At 38.5% G+C, this 22,243-nt stretch overlaps 1 protein-coding gene across 3 annotated transcripts in view; it reads right to left on the bottom strand.

Annotated features, from left to right (window-relative positions):
* Positions 1-1,130: 1,130 nt before the first annotated feature.
* Positions 1,131-22,243, bottom strand: part of Gfrl (Glial cell line-derived neurotrophic family receptor-like) — a 263,362-nt gene continuing 242,249 nt past the window's right edge. For all 3 annotated transcript variants that reach the window (XM_034316842.2, XM_034316843.2, XM_034316844.2), the window contains one exon: positions 1,131-13,675. In XM_034316842.2, coding sequence (XP_034172733.2) covers positions 13,445-13,675 — 231 coding nt within the window. In that variant the 3' untranslated portion in view covers positions 1,131-13,444. The remainder of the gene's footprint in view (positions 13,676-22,243) is intronic.

Genomic DNA, 22,243 nt, shown 5'->3' with positions numbered 1-22,243 from the left:
CCTATTCCTACTCTTTATGGACCAAAGCCTCTCTTTGCAGTTATTTATTTTTTTCATTTTTTTCTCGGACCTCGCAGAGACTACTCCCAAATCACTGTATCCTCGTATCCTTTGTATCCCTCACATCCCAGCACTTCTTATATCCCTACATTCCGTGTGTTCCTGCATTCCTTATATCCTGGCATCCCTTATATTCCGGTATCTTGCGGCGAAAATCATTTTATTATTTTTATCATTGCTATTGCTGTCATATTCTCAATTAAGGCGTTAAGTATTGTGCCAGGTCATTCCTATGAATTTGTTAACTAAAATTTGTTAATTTGTTAATTTTTAACTACTAGTTGATCAGTTAGTAGATGACTTTCAGGTGAAGAAAAACCTCGAGGAGGTGCTAATACTGGACAAGGATTACAGCGATTAGGTTTAGATGGAAAACCAGGAGGAAAACGAGAAACAAAATTTTATTGCGATACTTGAACCCGCAAGCCAGGGATACATATTGGAGAGTACTTCGAAAAATATCATAGTCTGAAATATAAAATCTGGATTATCTTATTATCTTATTATTCTGAAAATATATCAATAAATTTTTATAATTGATATAAAAATCTTTAACACATAATTCCTCTTCGTATGAAAAATAGCTTGAACCTAGCGGTATGTAAACTTAAAATACTTCTGGACTTTTTTAAGGGTTAATTTTAGCCACAAATTACCATTTCCTGGACCATTGTGGTACTGCTTTACTCTTCTTATTGATATCATCTTGTAATATACAGGATGTTCCAAGGTTTCGTTACCCTTATCGAAAAAGGGTTGGTTAAAAGATAATAAAGTACAACAACAATTTTATAATTTCAGAGGCCCTAGAGGGCCCGTTCGTATTTATTTACCAACGCCTCGGCAACTCGTCAGTTGTCCGTATAATAATATTATAACAAGTACTTGCTCTCTTCGTTCGCAATCGTCCATTCGCGCGCTCTCACTTTCACTCTCACCCGTCCCTTTCTTCGCTGTAATTACTTTTAATTTCTATCGTACACCTTTGCCAGCCGCACCACCGATTTCTCGTTTAAATATTTCAACCGTTCTTCTTTTCACTCGTTGTCAGAAAACGGTTTCTCATGAAATTCTTTTTTTTTTTCTAAGCGGCCCTCTTTAGTCTCCTCGAATGAGCCTCTCGTCGCTTGAGATCTCTTCGAAGATATAATCGGAGATCTCATTGGTGGAACGACAATAGACGCTCGAGGATCGTTACCTCGATTATTTAGTTGATTTAGGTACGCATACCTAATTCCTGTATATGTATATTATGTATATGCATATGTATATATGTATATATGTATACTTATGTATAGGTATATACAATCAACATTACATCGGTATCGCACTAGGGAGTTAGTCGAGAGGGGTTGTGCCCCGGCTCAACCACCCCAACGGATTCTCCGTGTTACTTCATTTTTTTTTATGATCTTTTTATACATTCAGCTGCTATTATTCGCCCTCTTTCCTTTTAATACGTGCCTCACACTTCCCTCCTTCGTAGGATGAACTCGCACACACAGAAAATGACTAAACAAAAACAACCCTCTCAACTTTTCAATTATTCTGTTGGTATTCAAGCTACGAACAGATGGCTCTGTGATCGATAGATTCTCAAAAGTTTCAGCATGATCTATGAATCTGTTCAGAGATCTGCTAAACGAACCGCGCGGCAACTACGGAACTCTGATTAACCAAGATACACCAGCTGCATTTCCGTCCTGATTACTCGGTATCATAGCCGACCTTTAATGGCTGACATTACCGTAGAGATTACTGATAACCTCGAGTCTGTTTCTCGTTATCATAGTGTTCGCAACGAGACGGCCTCCCGAGGATAATCCAATCGAAACGGATCTAATCGAAATGCTTTTATTCCTTTATAGTTCGCTGTCCGCCTCGGCAGGTTACTCGAGGAATTCAAACGAATTTCACACTTTCGTTCCTTTCTTTTTCATTCGAAATTAAATAACTTTTCCAGTTGGAAACATCAATCGCGTTAGGACTGCTTATTCGGCTGTTTGCCTTCGGGATATTTGAAGCAAAAAGCGGTCGTACAGTTTCTGGGCACACACACATAGATACGCTTACACGCACTCATACACGTGGTTATATACGTTCGCAAACGTTTTTTGAGTATTTTGCGAGGAGTTAGAACCGTGTCCCCTTCACACTGTTTTTATTATCCTTTCCTCTATTTTCTCTATTTTGCGTGCGAACGGAGAGGGTTCTACTGAAAGCGACGTTCCACTTTTGCGTCTTCTAAAATGACCTCCTCTAAAAGGCGTCTCGTAAGCATTTCGTTCGTTAAATATTCACGGGGAAAGGAAAAACGTCGTTGCGTCTCATCGCACGTGGTGAAGCAACCCAACCACTTGAAACTTTAATCATTTTCTTATCAAACTAACAAATTTTCTTGCATACACTTAATAATTCAGGTTGTCAATTAAAAACTTCAATAGAAGAAAAACAGAGGGATTAAATTTGAATTTTCCTTGATTTGCTTACGAGACGAGAGGTCCATATTAAACTTGGCATGGTTTTTCTCGAGGATTTACGTAAAGTCATTTAGAAAAGATCAAGCATCTTGAACGGTGCGCTACTTAACTTTATATTACGTAGTCTAGTGACTACAGATCCAACAAGACTAGATATGCCTTTGTTTTCAAAGGGTTTTAAATTTGTGTTTTAAGAACGAACGCCATCTGCTCTATCCTAGTATAAAAATGTGAAATACTTCGCACTGCAACAATCTAGCGCACGTTGATGGTAATAGTAGATTGCTTCGATACCAAAGACTGTACCCCATTGCTCATTGTCAGTTAGTGTCTCGAGCTCAGCCTTGCCCTATTACAGAAACAAGAGAAGCAGCAAGGAGAGGGTGATTCAGCCCTTCTCTCGACAGTAGGTACGATGGCTCCACCACCAAAACCGGTGGTTCTCCAGTGGGGGCTCCAGACGCCTTTGCACGCGACCCGAGTAGAAGCCGGCACCGGGTATGACCCCCTCAATTTGGACCTCCCCAAAATGGGCATCAATATGCCAGGCGCGCAGGGTTCCGGAGTAATACACATAAGGTTGCGGAGCCCTTTTTTAGCGCCAGTGTCGGTCGCCGTGGGGTTTTAGTCAATAGGAATCGGACACTCCCCCGCCGCCCTCCCCCAGGGGCCGGTGCGGGGTCTTATGCAAGATTTTCTCACGTTAAAAAAAAAATAATTTGTAGACACAGGTTCGAGTACAAATAGCTAGCTGCGGCACCGTTGTCAACCGTAGGATCTAGAGCGAAGTGAAACTCTATCAGCATTTCTTACATCCCTGCATCCTTTACATCCTTGCATCTCTTACATTACTGCTTTCGTTATATCACTACATCCCTTACATCCGTGTATCCCTTACATTCCTGCATCAGACAGCAAAAAACCGTACCGACCTTAGTTTTCATTTTCAACGGCAGGGGGCGCAATTTCAACCTGCGAAATTTAGTTGCAATTTTTGCCGCTAGAGGGCCTGCGATTTTGTACAAATTTAGTTCCCTTTTTACCGCCAGAGGGCGCTGTTTCGACATGTGTGATTTAATTCAAATTTTTGCCACTAGAGGGCCTGCGATTTTGTATAAATTCAGTTCCTTTTTTTACCGTCAGAGGGCGCAATGCAGGGATGCCATGGTGGCACAGAGGTAAAGGATGTAGAGATGTAAGAGATATAGAAATGTAATGGATGCAAGGATATAAAAAATTCAGGGATTTAAGGGATGCAGGGATATAAAGAAATTAAAGGATGAAAATTTTCAGGGATGAAAAAAATAAATAACTGCGAAGGGAGGCTTGGTCCATATTGAGGAATAGGATAATAAATAAGTGGGAGGGATGGTTTTCGCAAAGCCCATAGGGTAAATAAAATAATGAATAATTAGGTAGTGTGGGTTTGACCCATAAAGAGCGATAAAATAATTAATCAATGAAAAGGGTGGGCTTGTGCTCATAAGGAGGGATAAAGTAATAAATAACTGGAAAAAGTGTCACAGGGCTCACAAGGATGGATAAAATAATAAATAAAAGGGGTGGTCGGCCGAGGCCCAGGGGCGGGATAAAATCATAAATTTCATTCCTCTTTGATGAGTTTATTTAATAAGCGAAAAAATAAATAAAGTAAATTAAATAAACTCCGAAAGGAAATTAGAAGTAGGTGTATGTTTGTTAGGTTGATCCGCATCCCTTGGCGATTGCTATAAGACGGAGGAGCTCATATCTCCTTCTAGGTCAAACTTCTCATATTGAAAAGTAATTACTGTGTTTTGATTTAAGTTTGATTTTCACGTATATTATGTTTTTAATTTATTAAAGATCTAACAGTTATTGAATACTCTTTTCAAATGTTCGTCTAGGTGCGGTAAAAGAGGGACTAATCTCATCTGAGGGTGTCTGGGACCCCTTAAATCATGATCCTTCGAAAACAAAGCATATCCAGTCTTCTTGTATCTGTAGTCACTTCGTAGTCTTATGTTTTATGGTACATGCGTGGCTGGGGTCAGAGTGCGTTTCAAGTAATAAAATATATGTATATATATATATGTTTGTGTTATTTATACACACGCACTGGGTAATATGTATAATTGCGCGTGTCAGTACGTAATAGTTAAGTGTGTTAGTCGGAGTGGTTGAGCTGTCGTTCTGTTTTACCGACTAAGAAATCCGAGGAATCACCATCTCCACTCATTGATTCACAAGTGTCGCCATCATTCTATACAAAAAACTCATAAAATGTATACAGGGTGTTAAAAAAATCAGCATTCTTTAGGTACGAACACTACTTTTTTTCAACATCCCATACAAAGTGTTTGCACCAGAAAAGGTAATTCAACTATACTGGTTATAATGGATACAATGATGAATAAATAAAACTTCAATAAAAACAGAGCATAACATCAGACGGTACAACGATTATTTGGTAATAAAAATGGCACTCGAGGATCGAGCACAGTTCAGTCGGTACCGGGAATTCTCTCAGGATACCAGGAATGAGGTAGTTTTCGACAAAACTAGTCACTATAGCAGGGGAATATTGAGCGACGATACGTTTCTCTGTGTCGATAAAACAGGAACGCTTTCAATGAGCTTACTTACTAGCTAGGGAATCGAATACGAGAGGTCCACGCAACATTTGCGTTGGAAAATCGATTTCTGACCCCCGCCACTTTTCAACGGTCTCGTCTCGCGTTTAATCGGTTCGTAAATATACATTTCTTTCTTTTTACGTAGCGATTGGCGTCGATGTGCCTGTGCAGTGTTGCCATGGCCTAGGTATTTCCGTTCTTAGAGCTTTCCCCCTAGATATCTAGAGGGACTAGCGTTGCGATATTCGGGGACAAGAGGGACTTTCGCAACGAACACGGTCGATAATATCGTGAGTGATTTAGCTAGGACTAGAACCGAATTTTATTCGATTTTTTTTAAAGAGATAAAGCGATTAAAGAAATGATTTTATATAGACAATGGCAACAGAGCGCGAACGTGCCACTTGTGCTGTATTCCTCTTGTCTCTCACATTAAAAAAAAAAGCCATTAAAAAACTGAATCTACGTGAAACCAGAGTAAAACCGCTTATATTGGCTAGCCACTTCTAAGAGGCCTTGATATGTTCAATTGGAACCACCGTGTTTTTTGCGGCATTGTTTCTCTGTACTCCGCCTCGGATTTCGAGACGATTAAATATACATAAATATTTCGTGCTGTTTACGCTTGGCGTACGCTTTGAAAAGTTATTTTCCAGCGCGTTTTTCGTTTTTCTTTGCAAACAACGCTTGGCGTGATCTATTTTTATACGGATCTTGATACTAACAGCGAACCTAAGTTAATTCATTTTTATAAGGTGCGAATTGAACGAGTAACTTTTGTATACAGATATGTTTTAACAATTTTCTTTGTAAGTCTTAACATTTTCGTAGAGGTTTTAACAGTGAACCGTGGCAAGTAGAATCAGACAGCCATACGAAGACCCAGGACCGCAACTCATTGGAAGAAACAACTCATTCATACGTTCCACTTAATCGCAAGTTTCCACAAAATATCGTGATAAAATTTTTCTTTTCCGATTTTCACGAAGCACGGAATAATAAAATGTGCGTAAAATGAAGAAAATGTTAATTAGTATTAATATTTTATATTAACGCATTATTCACCGGCTATAAATAAAATAGATAAATAACTAAAGATTAAAAGATGTAACTTTTCTTTTCAATTTCCTCTTAATTGAAGTACATCTAACTTTCATCGTTTCAACTGACAATTATACGTGAATATGTAATAATCAAAAGATTATTAATTGGTCTCTTTTCAACAGCCAATACTGTCAAAAAGCCTATTAATAGGCTTCCGGTAGATAAAGTGTTAATTTTGCAAAGCAGAATAATTGCATTCATAACGCGCCGCACTATACGCGGATACTTTCACTTAAGGCTTAAGGTATGACTGGCGCAGTAGAAGTAATCAATGCTTAATGCGGCAAACAGTAAATTTAAATTTGTACAGTAACTTTAATGCTATCCAAAAAGGTAATGAAATTTCATTAATAATCCCTTTTAAACCGTCCTATATATCTATAGATATTTGTGCCCAATATAAATTACAAACGAAATTAAAACTGATCACAAACGTGTGCGTGTTTGATGCAATTTTCATTCGTTTAATATTTCATTAAATATTTGTGCATTCGTTCCACAGAAACAATATCCAACGATTTCAGATTCTGTGCGATAGACGTTTAAATTACTGATGGTTGTAAAAAATCTTCCGTGCTTCGTGGAATAAAGAAAATTCATGTGCAAATCGATCGACAAGTCCCTCGCATTCACAGGAGATCGCTCTTACGTTCTGTCGCGATAATAAACGTCTTTCTCTCGAAATTGCTCCGAGATTTTTCACGCGAATTAACATATATATATATGTATATATATGCGCGTTACATTTATAATACGGTTCTTCTACGTGCGTGTTATGTATAACGTGACATTTATACATTTCGTACTGGCTATACGCCCTCCCTCTTTCTTTTTTGAGCGACGTGCCCGTGGATCGTAAACTTTATACATTATTGCTTTGCCGATAGCCACGTCACGTACTTTCGATCTGGCTCACGTTCGTCCCACTTTTCTCGAAATTCTACTAATTACAGGGACGAGTATACAAGCATTCTCAAAAGTGGTCCTTTCGACGTTTCTTGTTCACGCAAAAATGCTCGAGTATTTAAATCATTTAATTTACCAGATTTTTCAATTTATTCTGTGCTATAATAAATTTGATATGCACTCGACTTGATATGTTAAAAATAACGTATTGACCGTCACATCTGGGTGATGCATAAATTTTCATTAATGCAAGTATGTCAAGCATTTCACGTGGAATGATCTTACTGGATTATAAATAACTTTACTAGATACTTGAAAGTATACACTGACAAAAAACAAATAAATAATTGATGAAGTTTTTATCGATTTGAGAATATAATTAATTTTTATAGAATTTTTACTTTTGCTAATCAGCAACATTTTTGGTAGATCCTTTGGATTCTTTGGTAATTAGAATCAAAATGTTAATAGATGCGTTCTCTTTTTTTCTTGTTTTTTAAACAAACATGAGCCAGAATCACGTTGAAACACCCCTGCCGCATATTTTTACACGAATTGATTCGCGCATGCTTGCGCACAATTAATTCTCCTAAATTGACGAATCTCTCCTAATCGGATCGTCGACGACACGCGTCGCTCCTTTTCATCCTCGGCGAACCGCCTAGTCGGCTTCTTTCCGTTCCACGACTGCTTCTCTTCTCGCTTTTTATCCATGACTACTCGTTACTAACGAGTAACACGTATTCGTGGAATATGTCACACGCGAAGAACGCTCGCTGTCTCGTTTAATCCCTTCCTCTTTTTTTTCTCTATGCTTGAACTCGTTTTTGACTTCCGGCTCGACACGGAAATATTCTAAAGCCTGCTCGAATTCTTTGAAGTAACGCGAAGAACCTTTGAATTCAACGTTCTGAATACTTGATACTGATACAAAATTAGAAATTTAACAATTATAGAAAATCCGAAATAACTCATCAATGTCCATAAAATCTTCAAATGGAATGGTCTCTCCTTTAATTTAATTTTAATTGAAATTATATCTATGAATGAAAACCTATCGAGTTCCTTATTAAAATGACAACGTTATTGGTTGGATAGAATTTGTAAAACTGACAATTCTTCGCGCGTAATAGCAGTCGTGGTCGAGATTATAATCCAGCCGACGAGCGGAACGAGGCGTTACCGCTGAATAATTTGAGGTCGTGTGTTTCTCTGTCGTTTGTAAACGTCACGGATCCGGGCTGCTGTTTAGAAGTTTCTACGGTTTTTCGTTTCTTTCTCCTTTCCGCTGATAAATCGACCCTTTTAAAGCGGGTGTCTCGTACACAAGTAAACGTACACGTACACGTACACGAGAACACGTGTGGCATCCTCGAAACGTCGGCGAAATGATTGAACCTCCGACACGACAGTATCGATACACGTGTTCTATTTTGTCACGGGGTCAAACATGATTAACCCTTTCAGCTATATGTTATACATGGTATGTATGTATTTTAGACACAGACGTGTATTTTATGAATTCTTTCAATTTATGATTTCGTCAGCTTCCTATCAAACACTGGTGTCTATAGAATTCCACGGATGATTTTAAATCAGGAATAACCCCTTCTCCGTGTTCAACCCCCACAAGAGAATTGTAATTTGCATATGACACCACAAATATGGATGATCGTCGGTAAATACAATGTTTCAAGATTATTTTATATATACAATAAAAGTTGGATAAGTACCCGAGCAGATTTATTGGATAACTATAGTATTGCCTCGAAATAAGCAACCCCTCGAGACCGAGCGGCATACAATAAAATAATCAGCCGAACATGAGAATTAATTTTTTTTAAAAGAATAGAAGATGATTTCTTTTCTCATTCTGGCATTAAGCGACTCGCTCTGCGGGCGACTTCAAATAAAGAAGAGGGGATAGCGAATTGCTTATTTTGAGTCAGAGACCAGTTGCTTATTTCGAGGCAATACTATACCTGGTAGCCGGTAACCACCCCTGTCACTTAGGGAGATCCCCCTTGAAGAACTACGAAACTAGACAGGCGAATAGTGTAACCTGATCTGAACTGGAATATCGACGCGACAATACTAATACAACAATAAAACTGTTTGTTGGTATTCAACGATGCGAAGAAGGCTCGAGGCAGATGGAAGGTTCTGGGGCAGTGTTTTTCTTCTGTTTCTCTGTTTCTACAGGAGAGCCTTTAACCAGAACGATTGTCACATCGTCAGTTCGAGAATCAAGACCGGATAGTGCATATGTCAATTTCTGTTTTCTATTCCTTTTATTATATCTATTGCTGTTTTCTCATTCGAGCAGGACACGCGGAGTACAGATTTTTCTGTATTATTTCAAATTTTTGAATAAATTGTATTTAAATTTGTGAATTTACATCACTTGCTGATTTTTCTTTCAATTAAACTTTTACTAATGCAATTGTGATGTTGTATACTGAATAGTCCTCTTGAAAAGTAATACTTAGATAGTCCTCAAACACTAATGATTCATCCGAACTAGTCATCTTCAAATCTTGACCTCGTGACCTCATCTCTCACCGACTACTGGATCCACAATAACTCCTATCTATAAAATACCCAACAATTTTCCCTCCGCGCTGAAATTTTTCCGAACCATCTTAGGACGAGAATATTGCGACGAATATTGTTTTGTAAACTTCGCTTATATTTCACGTTGCGATTAAAGTAAATAAATATCGCGAGTGAAATACAATAGTGAGTTTCTTCTGGATAAAACAAGACCAAACGTGATATAATTTGAAGCATTTTTATTCATTACCTTAAAAAGGGAAAGTACTTCAGATGACATTTAGGTATTAAATAGGTGAAAGAAAATCACTCGTTAAATAAGCAAATTCATATTATATCGTGTTTGGTCTTATTTTAATCAGAAGAACCTCACAATTATATTGGTAAAAGTTTCATGTAACAAAACTAAAAAATAAAAAAAAATGTTGAATTAGTATTGTCTCATCAATGTTTTTCTCGGTTCTTCTGATTCTTGGATCTTTTTCTCTTTTCTTCTTTGTGTTTTTTTAAGTTCAGCAACATTCAAACACTGGGCTCGAACCGTTTCTAAGAACCAAAAAGACACCTCCGCTTACAACTGCCCGGTTTCGGTTCCGATTTTCGGGTAGCTATACAACTTTTATTATACATTTATTGGGATTAGCGAGTGTATACGATAAATGATATACGTACGTAATCTCTGAATAAAACTGGTGTCATATATAAAAGATAATTATAATTTTGATCAAGTATCCTGACTGTATCTTGAGAAATCGTACTTACCGACGATTACCAACGTTATCAGCCTACGTAAGGGGAATAGGTCAATGCGACGGCAGACCAGATCTTTTTTGTGTGTCGGCTCGTCTTGAGAATCGATTTAGCCGACGATTCGTTTATAAAATTTTCTAATTAGCGTAAGAGACACCCGTTATTTTTTCGATAACGTTACGTTAATTCCTTCAGTTACAATTTTATTTAACAATCTACAGTTTTATCTATTATACAACACACACTCGAGAGCCTCTTGGGATGCTTGAAACGCCCGGTTAGATTTACCTCTGAAACTTTAACAAACACCTAATGGTCCGATACAGGAGGAGCGTTCGCTTTGCTAGCTTATTAATTATACAATAAATTAGCGGTTGTCATTTACAGACTTTCTCTACGGTGCTTTTTTTATACACGCTTAGATGTTCCACGCGATCGAGGACCCCTCGGTATTCGCCCCGGCTCCACCTCCTTCAATCGATTCTAAGTTTTTGCTTCAAATTAAACTTTTTGTCGTATATCATACCCAAGTTGAATAAAGAAAAAAAGAAAGAATTTAAATCCAGAGGAATTTTAACTGGCTAGAAAATTGTTATTGATTTTTGAGATTTTGTTGCTGCTACTATCAATCGATGTACTGATAGCTACAAAAAAAGAAGGGAAAGAGAAAGAAAAGGACATAAAAATTAACAAATACTACATCAACGAGCAATGTGAAAGGTACCAGTGTTTCCAATTTTCAGCAGCATGTCGATCGCTGTGCGATATCGTTTACAGGCTCAGAGATAATCGAAAAAATGCAAACGTTCGAACCGAAAGCGACCTCGTATCCGGGGATCCGACAAAACTATTTCCAATATGTTTCCTCGACAAAACGAGGCCAACGCCAGTTATCGAACGAAACTCTTTCGAGTATGGTTACCGGAAACGTCGCGACGATTCTAATGACCGAACGAGAGAGATCGTTGACCGTAATATCGTAGCTGATCCCAGGAACGAGTAGCCCACGTGTTTGGATCCATCCACGTTCCCTGCATATGAGATTCTCCTTACTATTAGCCACGTAGCCGTTTTGTTGCCGTCACCGTGGTAAAAATCCTTGAACCTGTATCCCCTAACGCTAGAAACCGAATCGAAATAAAACGAACGATTGGCTATTGAAACGAAACGATATCGACGAACGAATAACGAGGAAGCTTGCCTTCCTACAGTATTCTTTCTGGGTAACGATTCTAGACATTTGAATTTCAGTATATACAGGGTGTTAAAAACTTCCCTGAAGACCTCTATACCGTTGGATAGATCACGAAAAATCAAAGCGAAAAGTTCTCTAGCATTTTTCGATGGGATCAGTAGTTTAGCCACATTTCGTTGTTGAAAATTAACCAATCAGCGCGCAGCTTGAGTGGCAAGACCCGCGGAGTAGGAGACTAGCCTCCTCTGCGGCTGCGCGTCGCGCTTAAGCTACGCGCTGATTGGTCAATTTTCAACAACAAAATGTGACTAAACTACTGATCCCATCGAAAAATGCTATAGGACTTTTCGCTTCGATTTTTCGTGATCTATCCAACGGTGTAGAGGTCTTCAAGGAATCTTTTAACGCCCCGTATAACAGAATATGTTAATTGTGAAGAAAATACTTGAAAAAGAATAAAATTATACATCGATTTATCCACTCTTCACTAAACAGTGACAGTGTACACGAGTGGGCAAGGTAAACTACCCTAGGTTAAGGTACCTCTCATCATTCTACGTTAGACATGGAACCATACTGCTCCATATACGCTGTTTTCCACGACTAATAATAGATAAATGAAAAGCTCTCTTTTCCGCCACTCTAACTAGCAAAGAGAACTATCCAAGTGTTACACTCACTTATTAATGAAACTTTGCTAGCTTGTAGAGCTCGTCGAGCTGAACACGCCTATACCCCGTTTTGTGGGCAGACGGCTAATTGTTTAAAAGATATTAACAATTACAGTTAGTTACTCCTTACATTCTGAAGTATGACAAACTCACACATACAATTCGCAATCTAGAGATCCACGATTCAAATCCTTGGTTCCCAATATTTTTTTTTTTTAATGACAATTTGTCTCATTTTGAATAACTATTACATAAAAATTATCATTACATAAAAAAAAAACAATAACCCAGGATTTGAACCGAGGACCTTTACATTACGAGTCATGTCTTTAACCACGGAGCAGATCCGTGACTTGCAATTTGAAGGTCCTCGGTTCAAATCCTTGGTTCAGAAAAAAATTTTTTTTTTTATAATAATTTTTATGTAATAGTTATTCAAAAAGAGACAAATTATCATTAAAAGAAAAAAAAATGTTGAGGATCAAGGATTTGAACCGTGGATCTCTAGATTGCGAGTGAGTCTGTCATACTTCTCAATATAAGTAGTAACTAACTTTAACTATTAATATCTTTTAAACAATTAGTCGTCTGCCCACAAAACGGCGATAGGCGTGTTCAGCTCGACGAGCTTTATAAGGTGGCAAAGTTTCATTAATAAGTGAGTGTAACACTTGGGTAGTTTCCCTTGTAAGTGTATATTTGCCTTTCAACAGGCAAAAGAAGTCGACGTTGCCCGGAGGTGTACCATCATCGTATTTATTGGCTGCACGTGATCCTCGATCGCGGTAACGATCCATTTTCTCTACATCTTTGATCCACGAGGCACGAACATTAGAGCCCCGTTCGTTTTATCCGCGACTTCGACTGTCGTTCGTTGATCCGTGCCTTCAGAGGCCGTGAGATTCTCGCCGGTTCGAGAGAATACTCGCGAGACATGTTCGATCTCGTGATGGCTCGCGAAGTTCGTGTGTGCCTGCGCGCGTCTGTATGTGTACGTGTGCCTGCGCGCGACTGCGTGTGTGTACGTGTACGTGTGGGTGTATGTGTTTACTAGGCGTTCGAGAAGTTGCAGGGTTCTCGACAGACGATGCCGGTGACCTGCGGCCCGTGTCACGAGCCGAGCAGACACGTCGACGACGATCGAAGCAGACTGAGCAGCGGAAGGATTGCGACGAGGAGGAAACTCGACGATCTCAAGAGACCACCGACCTCGTTGCTGTATGGTAGCTTGACCTCGACCTCCGCCATCTTGAAGATCGAGAGCAAAGGGTGCGTGTGCACCTCGTGGTGCTTGTTGTTGATCTTGTCGCTGAGATCCTGTAACATCGAGGCGCACTCCTCCTGAAAGACAAAGCACCCGAGTTTGTTATCAGGAATTTCTACCAGCAGCATCTTGGGTTAAAGGGATGAAATATGGGCAGGAAAAATATTGTTGCATCGAGGTCTTGGGTGTGCCACTGTAAGATATACTTTAAAGGGCACAAGCGCCACTACGCTTTACCTACAATATTTACGATAAATGTCAGCCCATTTTTTATATCCGTTTTATATGAAAGAAACGTATCCCGTACGTTAAAATTATATCAATTTGAATTTACAAGTTTATTAATGTTGCAAGAAGGCTTATTATACCAAACACATTTTCTGATCAATTTACAAGCCGTACTCGAGTATAAGGTTTATAAATTGAACTCTGTAGCCAATATTAATATTAAATGAAATGTGTGTTGATTTTACGTGAAGTACTTGAACCACGTTTTCTAGCAATACGGCGAATTCCGATTGAAAATGTAAAGTTGGAAAATTCGAGAGACCAGAAGAGAAATAACAAATTGATTGACTAATTGATTAACTAATTATTTAAACATACATTTACATTTTAATTAACTTCGTTCGACGGTATATTTCTAGGGTCACCCTTTTCATCAATTGTTCGGCAGCCATTTAATTAAAATCTGAAAATTCAAATCGTATGAAGTATTTGAGGACGAATTTGACATTATCCGCAATGATTTAATTAAGCAAAACGATAACAAAAGGTACAGGGTATTTCCTTTGTAATCAGCAATAAAATCACGTTAGAATATTGTTCAGTGGCCTGAAAGTTTGCCATCTTTTGTTCTACCCTTTCGCAATTCCGCTCAACCCTGGGCTGGTTATTTCAGATAACAAGTGCTAATTTTTCCGCGAGTATCGTTGCATTTAAGCCGACCATCGCACGGGAAATTATACTAACTTAACAATAACAGGATCCCTTTGTTCACGAACCTCTTCTCCGCGCTTATAAAACAGCCAGCAGCACACTTTGTTACCCCGAAGGAACTTGTTTTCCAACGTCCTCCTTTCTTCTTCTAGTTGCATTCCTATTTCTGTTCATCTCCCGATTGCGAAAAAATACAAATCCTTCGCTGATGTTACAAGACAAAGGAATGATAAAAAAAAGACCAACATTTTCATCAAGGATTAAACAACGAAAGTTACGTGTATCCTTTAAGCCGTGAAGCGGAATTAAACCGCGTTGAAGGGGCGTATCGTGAATTTCCAGCCCTTTAATAGGTACAATTTTAATTCAGTCCCTGTTCGAGTCTCGACGAATAATTAAATCTCTTTCAAGGTCAGCAGTGCGCATTAACTGGAAGAAACGGGGTTCGTTTCCCTTGCAAAGTTTTTCCATTTCGTGTAAGGAGTGAGAGAATAGCGGACATTTTCTTCGGGGATCCGTTTTCCCTCGGTTTCGACTTAACGACGTCGAATGTAACTCGTCCTCGCGTTCCTACCACGGCGCGGCGCATCGATTTCCATTTTCATCCCTCGTATCATTTTCTCTCTTTCTTCTCCCTTCACGTGAACTCTCGCCAGCATCACGATGGTTAAACTTTCTCTCTCACCTTCCTATACCTTCACGTACTTTTTCCTTCTCTTCTCCATCTTGTTCCACGTCCCCGAAATTACCCTCGGCTCGTTGAATCTTTAATTTCCGGCGTAGAAGAGAGAGACCAGAGCGATTTTTGGCGATATTTTCCTACGGTGGTGCGTTGTTACGCGCGAGGATGTGCGCCACGTGGGCCGACGAGCCGAGCCACGACGCCCAGGACGCCGACGACGTCACCGGTTATACTCTTCTGTCTCTCTGTTCTTCTTCGGGCTGGTTCTCGTTCGAAGCACCGACGTCGGATTTTCAATGAAATTAAATTCCAACCGAAAGGAGACCACCCCCACGCGCGCACCCTTTCGAATAACTTTTCGCGAGCACCGAGACCAGGTAGTCCTTTAAATTACCGATGCACCGGGAATTCGTTTTTCGAAGTAGCTTCATCCCTCTCTGCGATCCATATCGATTCATCCACCCACCCCGTCGACTGTCTGTCACGCGCTTCGAAACCTCCCCTTCTTCGTTCGTTTTTCTCAATTTTTCACAAGCGGAATATTTTTTCGTTCTCTCGGCTTTTTAACTACTTGCTCGTTTTTTCTTTCCCCTTTTTTTTTCATACAACGAATTTTGTAGGGTATCGTTGGCTGAACGACGGATATCCGCGGAAGAGTAAAATTTAATATGTGGAGAAACTTGGAACGAGAACAGAGATAATCGGATGTTGTTTTGTAAAGAATTTTGTAAAATGTAAAAGCTTAAAAGACGGATGACGAAAATTTTTGTGTGAAGTTCAAATTACCAGCCCTGCAAAGGATAAACACTTCTTCAGCAGTTTTTCATTAAGAAGAAAAGGTTCTTTATAGTTGAGAAATTTTTCAGTTAACTGCTTAAGCGCGTTATTATTGATATAGCTGTATATCATTGGCTCAGATTGGGAAAAAAAGTATGGCGATGCATCCAATTATTACCCGTATAATTGAATAGAACGCTCGGAGTAATAATGATGCATAAACGACCTGGTCAAAGCCCAGAACGATAACTCATTTTACACATTGGCCGGTGCTAATTGTAGCATACGAGTTTCTCGCCCGATGCGGCTTCATTAGCGAATATTCGAACCGACCACGAATTTCGTTCACCTATCTCGTCGCCAATTTCAACAAATACTTTCTAAACTTACATTTCACTCGTTGAACGTATAGAACGATAATTAATACTTTAGTTCCGTTGATTTTTCAATGCATGTTGAGTAATTTAAAATTTTCATTTAAAAAAAAATTTATCAAAAATTTTGTTATTTATTTAATTGGACATTTTTATCAAACTGCAACTGAAAATATCGGAAGTAAGCTTATTTTCACGTTAAATGTTAAGTTATTTAATGTCATGACGTGATCCAATTTTTTCGTGGAACATTCAAGTCCACGATGGATTGGAAAACATTCTTCTACAGAAGACAGGCTTAACTGTATTTCACTGAATGTAGTGATTACAGATACAAAATGACTGAATATGCCCTTGTTATTGAAGGATTATGATTTTGGGGGCCCTAGACAGCCCTGAAAGGTTTATGAGTTTCTTTTTTAACATATCTCGCCCTCACAGCTGAAAAGACACAATTTTGACTCCCTTTGATTCTATTTTTTTAAAAGTCAGTCAAAATCAACATAAGACCGAAAAATTATTAAACTAATTGTTTGACAAACTTGTATTCATCTAATGGGCCTTGCTAAATAAATCATTTAATTTCCTTTTCGAGTAATTTAGATAATTTACATAACTTCTTTCCTCAGATATTTATCTACATAACATTTAATAACTGTTTGATCTTTAATAAATTATAAGCATAATATACATGACAATTAAACTTAAATTAAAACATGTTAATTAGTTCTCAATATTGTATAAAAGATAGTAATTAATACAAATTTACAGGATATTTACGCATAAAAGTTATAAAAATATTATATTCCTACGTAGTAATAATTATAATTATAGTCAATAATAAACATAATTAATCAATATAGTCAATAAAAAAAAAATATTAAAAGCAATAAATTTCAAAAGTTACAACAATAATTTAGTTAATAAACAATTGCATAATGAAAAATTATAATGAAATAAATTTTAATAAGATAATATATAATTCAAGTAAAGGTAGGCGGTCTCAGTGACCGTCGCGATGGTGAAACGGAACGTCATGGCTGATAAGGTACCTTTAATTTACTTTCGGAGTTTATTTAATTTACTTTATTTATTTTCCTAGCTTATTGAATAAACTGATAAGGGGGATGAAATTTGTGATTTTATCCCTCTTTGTGAGTCTCGCGGGGACGACCCTTCCTAGTTATTTGTTATTTTATCACCCTTTATGGACTTCAAGGGAACCACTCTTCCCAGTTATTTAAAAAACTAACTAATAAAGTATCCAATAATAAAGGATAAAATAATGAATAAGTGGGAAGGGTGGTCTCCGCAAGACCCACAAAGAGGGATAAAATAATAAATACCTGGGAAGGGTGGACCTTGGCCCATAAAGAGAGCCCACGATTTCTAAGAAAATAGACTTAAAGGGAGCTAAAATTGTATCTTTCCAGTTATTACTGAGAGGTGCAGTAAAAGAGGAACTGGTAAAATATCGACTGTGTTCTATAGATACAGACCTAACCTCACCTGGGGATGTCTGAGATCCCCAAAATCATGACTCTTCGAGAACAAAGGTATGTCCAGCCTCGTTGGGTCTGTAGTTACTACCGAATGGAAACAGAGAGAGAAACAACTTGCTCGATTAGATAACTAATTTCGAAGCACGAAGCATCGCCAGAACGCGACGTCCAATTAGCGAGAAACGTTTCCTCGTGTTTCTATTTCGTTGTTGCACGGAACAAGAAATAGAAGTCTTGTTCTCGTGGCCCACAAGGAAGAGAACTTGCGCTTCGACGGAATAATGATCAACTGGTATTCGAAACAACGACGCGAATGTTCATTCGAGTCTGTCTTTGCTCGTTTAACCGGAACATGATACAGAAATTTGACAAGAGAGAATGTGTTTCCGCTTTAGAAAAATCGCGAAAAGATTCAAAAAGACTGAATAATTCCCAAGGATTCCCTTATTTCTAATACGTTCCATAAATGCGACAATTGACTAATCCTTCGACCATCCAAAGGAAGTTATCGGAATTAACATAATCCCTGGAGTTGGATAAACGAGGAGCGCAACTTAGAATGTCGTAAACTAATGAGGTTCGTTGGAATGATGGATGGAGAAACGCGGAACGTAACATGTGGGTTCCCTTGCACGATTTATTCGTATCGCTAGCTGAACGACGGCAGCTGGAAGATTGGTTGCATGCGAATGCCATTATCCATCGACAGAACGAATCCTTTATTAACGACGGGCTAATTGAATTTCTGATGGTGGATCGGTTGCCCTGACGCGTTGGGATTTCCTAAGAAACAGAGAGATGAAAACTCTTTCTTCTTAAAAAACAAATGTGTATAAGACTAACAAAGAGGAGGGATAATTCAAGTACGAGATGCGGTATAATTATAAAAGGATGAGGTGAGAAGGAGACAAGGAGAGATAGAGATGACGTCTAGGTGAATGGGATCTGGCAAGGCATAATGAAGAACAGACAGGGATCCATCTTGCAATTACAATTCCCACTGGCCCTTCCCATCTCATCTGAACAGAGAAAGCCCTTTCATCGGGGCAAATGCATTCGATATTAGGAACGATTGTTCCTGCGGATTTGCCACCTCTATTCGCTCTATCCAAGGTGATCCTTATACACCCTGTTCGCACTGCTAAACGACGCAGTCAATTTATAATGGAGATATAATAGGATTTGACGCATGCTCTGGGAGCCTGGATCAACGAATGACGACGCTAATTATCCTGTATCATCGGCTCCTAAATGAGATGGTGAAACGATTATGAGATGCATGGAAGAATGTTGGTAACAGAAAACAATTTCATTTGAAACATTTCGGTATTTGTACTTTGCGATTATCGATCACCTGCTATCTTACCCAGTCTTTATCAAAGACTGATAGAGGTACGGTCTTCCCGGGCTAATCAAGTTCCACGGATTAAGAAAAATAGAAAGTAAAAGAAAAAAAAACAGCGAAATTCCATCATGCAAGAGAACGGTACGCCTTCACGTGCTCGCTTAATCAATAACGACGTCGAGTCTGCTCGACGTTAGTCATTAAAACGAAGGGGAAAGGAAGGAAGAAAGAAGAAAAAAGAAAAGAAAATAAAAAGAGGCGAGTAAGAAGCGAGTAACACGGGAGAGGGGGATTGGTCGAAGAGAAAGAAGAGAAGGGTTCGGATAAAAGGTGTAGTGGAGAAATATAAAATCAGTGGGCTGATGGAAGGAGTGAAAGGGAAGGAATAACGACATGCAACGTATGCCGGCTTTATAACACGTAAAGGGTTGCCGTCGTGGAAAACAGCCCTGTCACGCAATGCAAATGAGCCTTTCGAGTCGCGCGACAACGAACTCTACACCCTACCAGTATGCTTCCAGCGATATTTTCGTCCATGTTTTCATTGCTACCCTCTTTGCCTCGGATTTCTATCGTCCTACTAGCGATTTCGTTTCAGACGCGAACCAATTCGATGTTTCTCGTTTCTCAATGACCTGTCACACCGACTACGTGTTTCGTGAACCTTACTTTTGTAGGAAATATATTTTTCCTTCTTCTGTTTCTTAACTTATCCAATCAACAGCGGAGCATTTGCCTAGAAAAGCTGGCCAAAAATCAGAATTCTATTTCTGCTCGAATTTTTTTCCCCCTGTGTTTCTAAATGTGTAGGTTAATACAATGTAATAATTGTTTTTCATAAACAGAGATATTTTGTAATAATTTCGTGCTTGAAACCAGGCAATTTTTGTGCCCCAGAAAAGGATCGAGAAACCTACATTAAAGAAGTTATCGTTTATATGTTTAATGATTAAAAAGTGCCAAAACGTAAAGTAACTTAGTACGTTCTTTCCTGTTTTCTGTTGTGATTTTAAAATAAAACAAGAATTTTTAAAAAAATTTTCCGAATAATCGAACACATAATATGTAATTATTTATTTTGCCCGAAAATGACTTATTTTAAAAATTTAGGTGCCAAGAGGTGCCTAAACTGCATATTTTTAACAGCAGATCATAAAAATGAACACTTCCGTATCTGCTTGCAAATGAAAGATTTTTACAAGATATTTAAAAGTACTTATTGAAGAACAAAAGATGTTATTAATGTTTACTCGAAATGTAATAAAAAAGTTACAAAATAAATGTTATTTTTAAAGTTACATTTCAATTTCATTTCCTTCAGATTCTGATCGATCATAAATCAATCGATTGTTCATCAAAAGCCTTTATGTTTTTTCTTTAAATTATTAAAAAATGTATTATGATGAAATGTGACAAAACATTAAAGTACTTCAAAATATCAATCAATCAACTAAAATATTTTAAGCCAACCGTTCGGTGTGAACGTCCCGCTGTCACAACGATTTTGCATACACTTCCAATGATCTGGCAAAAAATGTTTCGAACAAAAGTTAATCGGTCGTCTATAAATCCCAATGTAAAAAATTTCAAAAAGAACTTTTTATCAATAAAACATGATGGTCGACTTCATTTGTTAAATGTCACCATGTATTCTCGACTAAATATTATTCTAGCTGACGTTAAGACACTATGGTTCTAAGTTTTTTTAAATTGTTACGTCCTGCGACGCATTCTTCAACTTCTAATATCTAAATTCATCGTTTCTTAATTCTGAGTGAACAGTTTATTCGGGGTAAGAATATTGGGAAAATGCCGACAACTCAAGTAAATGTAATTCACCAGAATTGACAAATCAAGCTTCGTGCCTCCTTTCTTTTCTTCGTAATTGTCTCTACCGCTGCCAATCAGTCAATTATCGTGAAGACTCTGCTACGACGGCTCCGGGCCTCGACAGAGTATATTTCGGCAATTTATGTACACTTGTAAACTTTGATTTATCAAATAAAAGTGAATTGAACAGAAAATGAAGGAGCTTCATTTCAATTCTTATAATTCACTTAAGAGGAAGGTAAGTGAGACTATTCAATTCCTACTTCACTTACGCACTCTAATAACAACGTCGTGGACTCATATAGAAAGCCGCGGACATTACAAAATAATGCTAAAATATTTCAATTGATTTCAAAGATTTTAATTGAAAAAATGTATCGATGAAAATTTCCAGAATAACTTTGTTTCGAAAATGTAAAACTCAATAAATCCTTTGGTCTGACAGTTTCAAAGAGGGCCCACGAATCCGAAATTCTCAGCGGTCTGAAATTTCGTTTAGTCGATTCACTTTCTCGCGTCCGAGCAGCGCGTCCGAGCAGCGCGAAACAACAGGCTCGTTTGCATAATCGCGCGGGAATCTTTCTGAAATCCGGTCCGGTAGCCAGGAATAAAGGAGAGAGTCGGGTGCACGGCACGTTAATCCGGAAATCTACGAGAACCTCCGTTAGCAGGCTGGACAACGCGAGGGTAGGGAAAAGGGAAGCAAAGAATCGTGGGGTAGCAGGAGGAAAAAAAGACTCTCGCGATTCCGCGAGGGGATGAAAACACGTGTCGACGAGCGGCAGCTGTTTCCCTTTAAAACCGGCTCAAGTAAACGGGTTGCGTGTTTAAAGGGTTTTTCTCCTTGTTCCGCGTGTTTCGACCCGTTCCTTCTTCAATTCTGTAAAGCCCTCGAGGCGTCGTCGAGCCGTTCCGCTCGCTTTAAAAATGAAAGCTCGCCCGTTTTTCGCCGTCCGCTTCCTTTCTTCGACTTTATTCCACGCCTTCCGAATTCTCCTTCCCATATGTTTGCTTTTCATTGAACAATTTTTCTCTGTTCATTGACTTGTTCAGGGTTACACTTGTGACGCGAGTTACAAATCAAAGGTGACAAACTTGACTCATCATATCTGATACAGCTAAATTTTAATTCAGACCACGGCTGTGTTTCCGAATGGTCGCACCAAAATTGAGAACTCAGATTCGGTATATAACCT

The sequence above is a fragment of the Osmia lignaria genome, chromosome 16 (genome assembly GCF_051020975.1).
Source record: "Osmia lignaria lignaria isolate PbOS001 chromosome 16, iyOsmLign1, whole genome shotgun sequence".
In the NCBI taxonomy this organism is placed as follows: Eukaryota; Metazoa; Arthropoda; class Insecta; order Hymenoptera; family Megachilidae; genus Osmia; species Osmia lignaria.
Note: the sequence above shows the minus strand (reverse complement) of the source record. Positions and strands in the feature narration are given on the sequence as shown.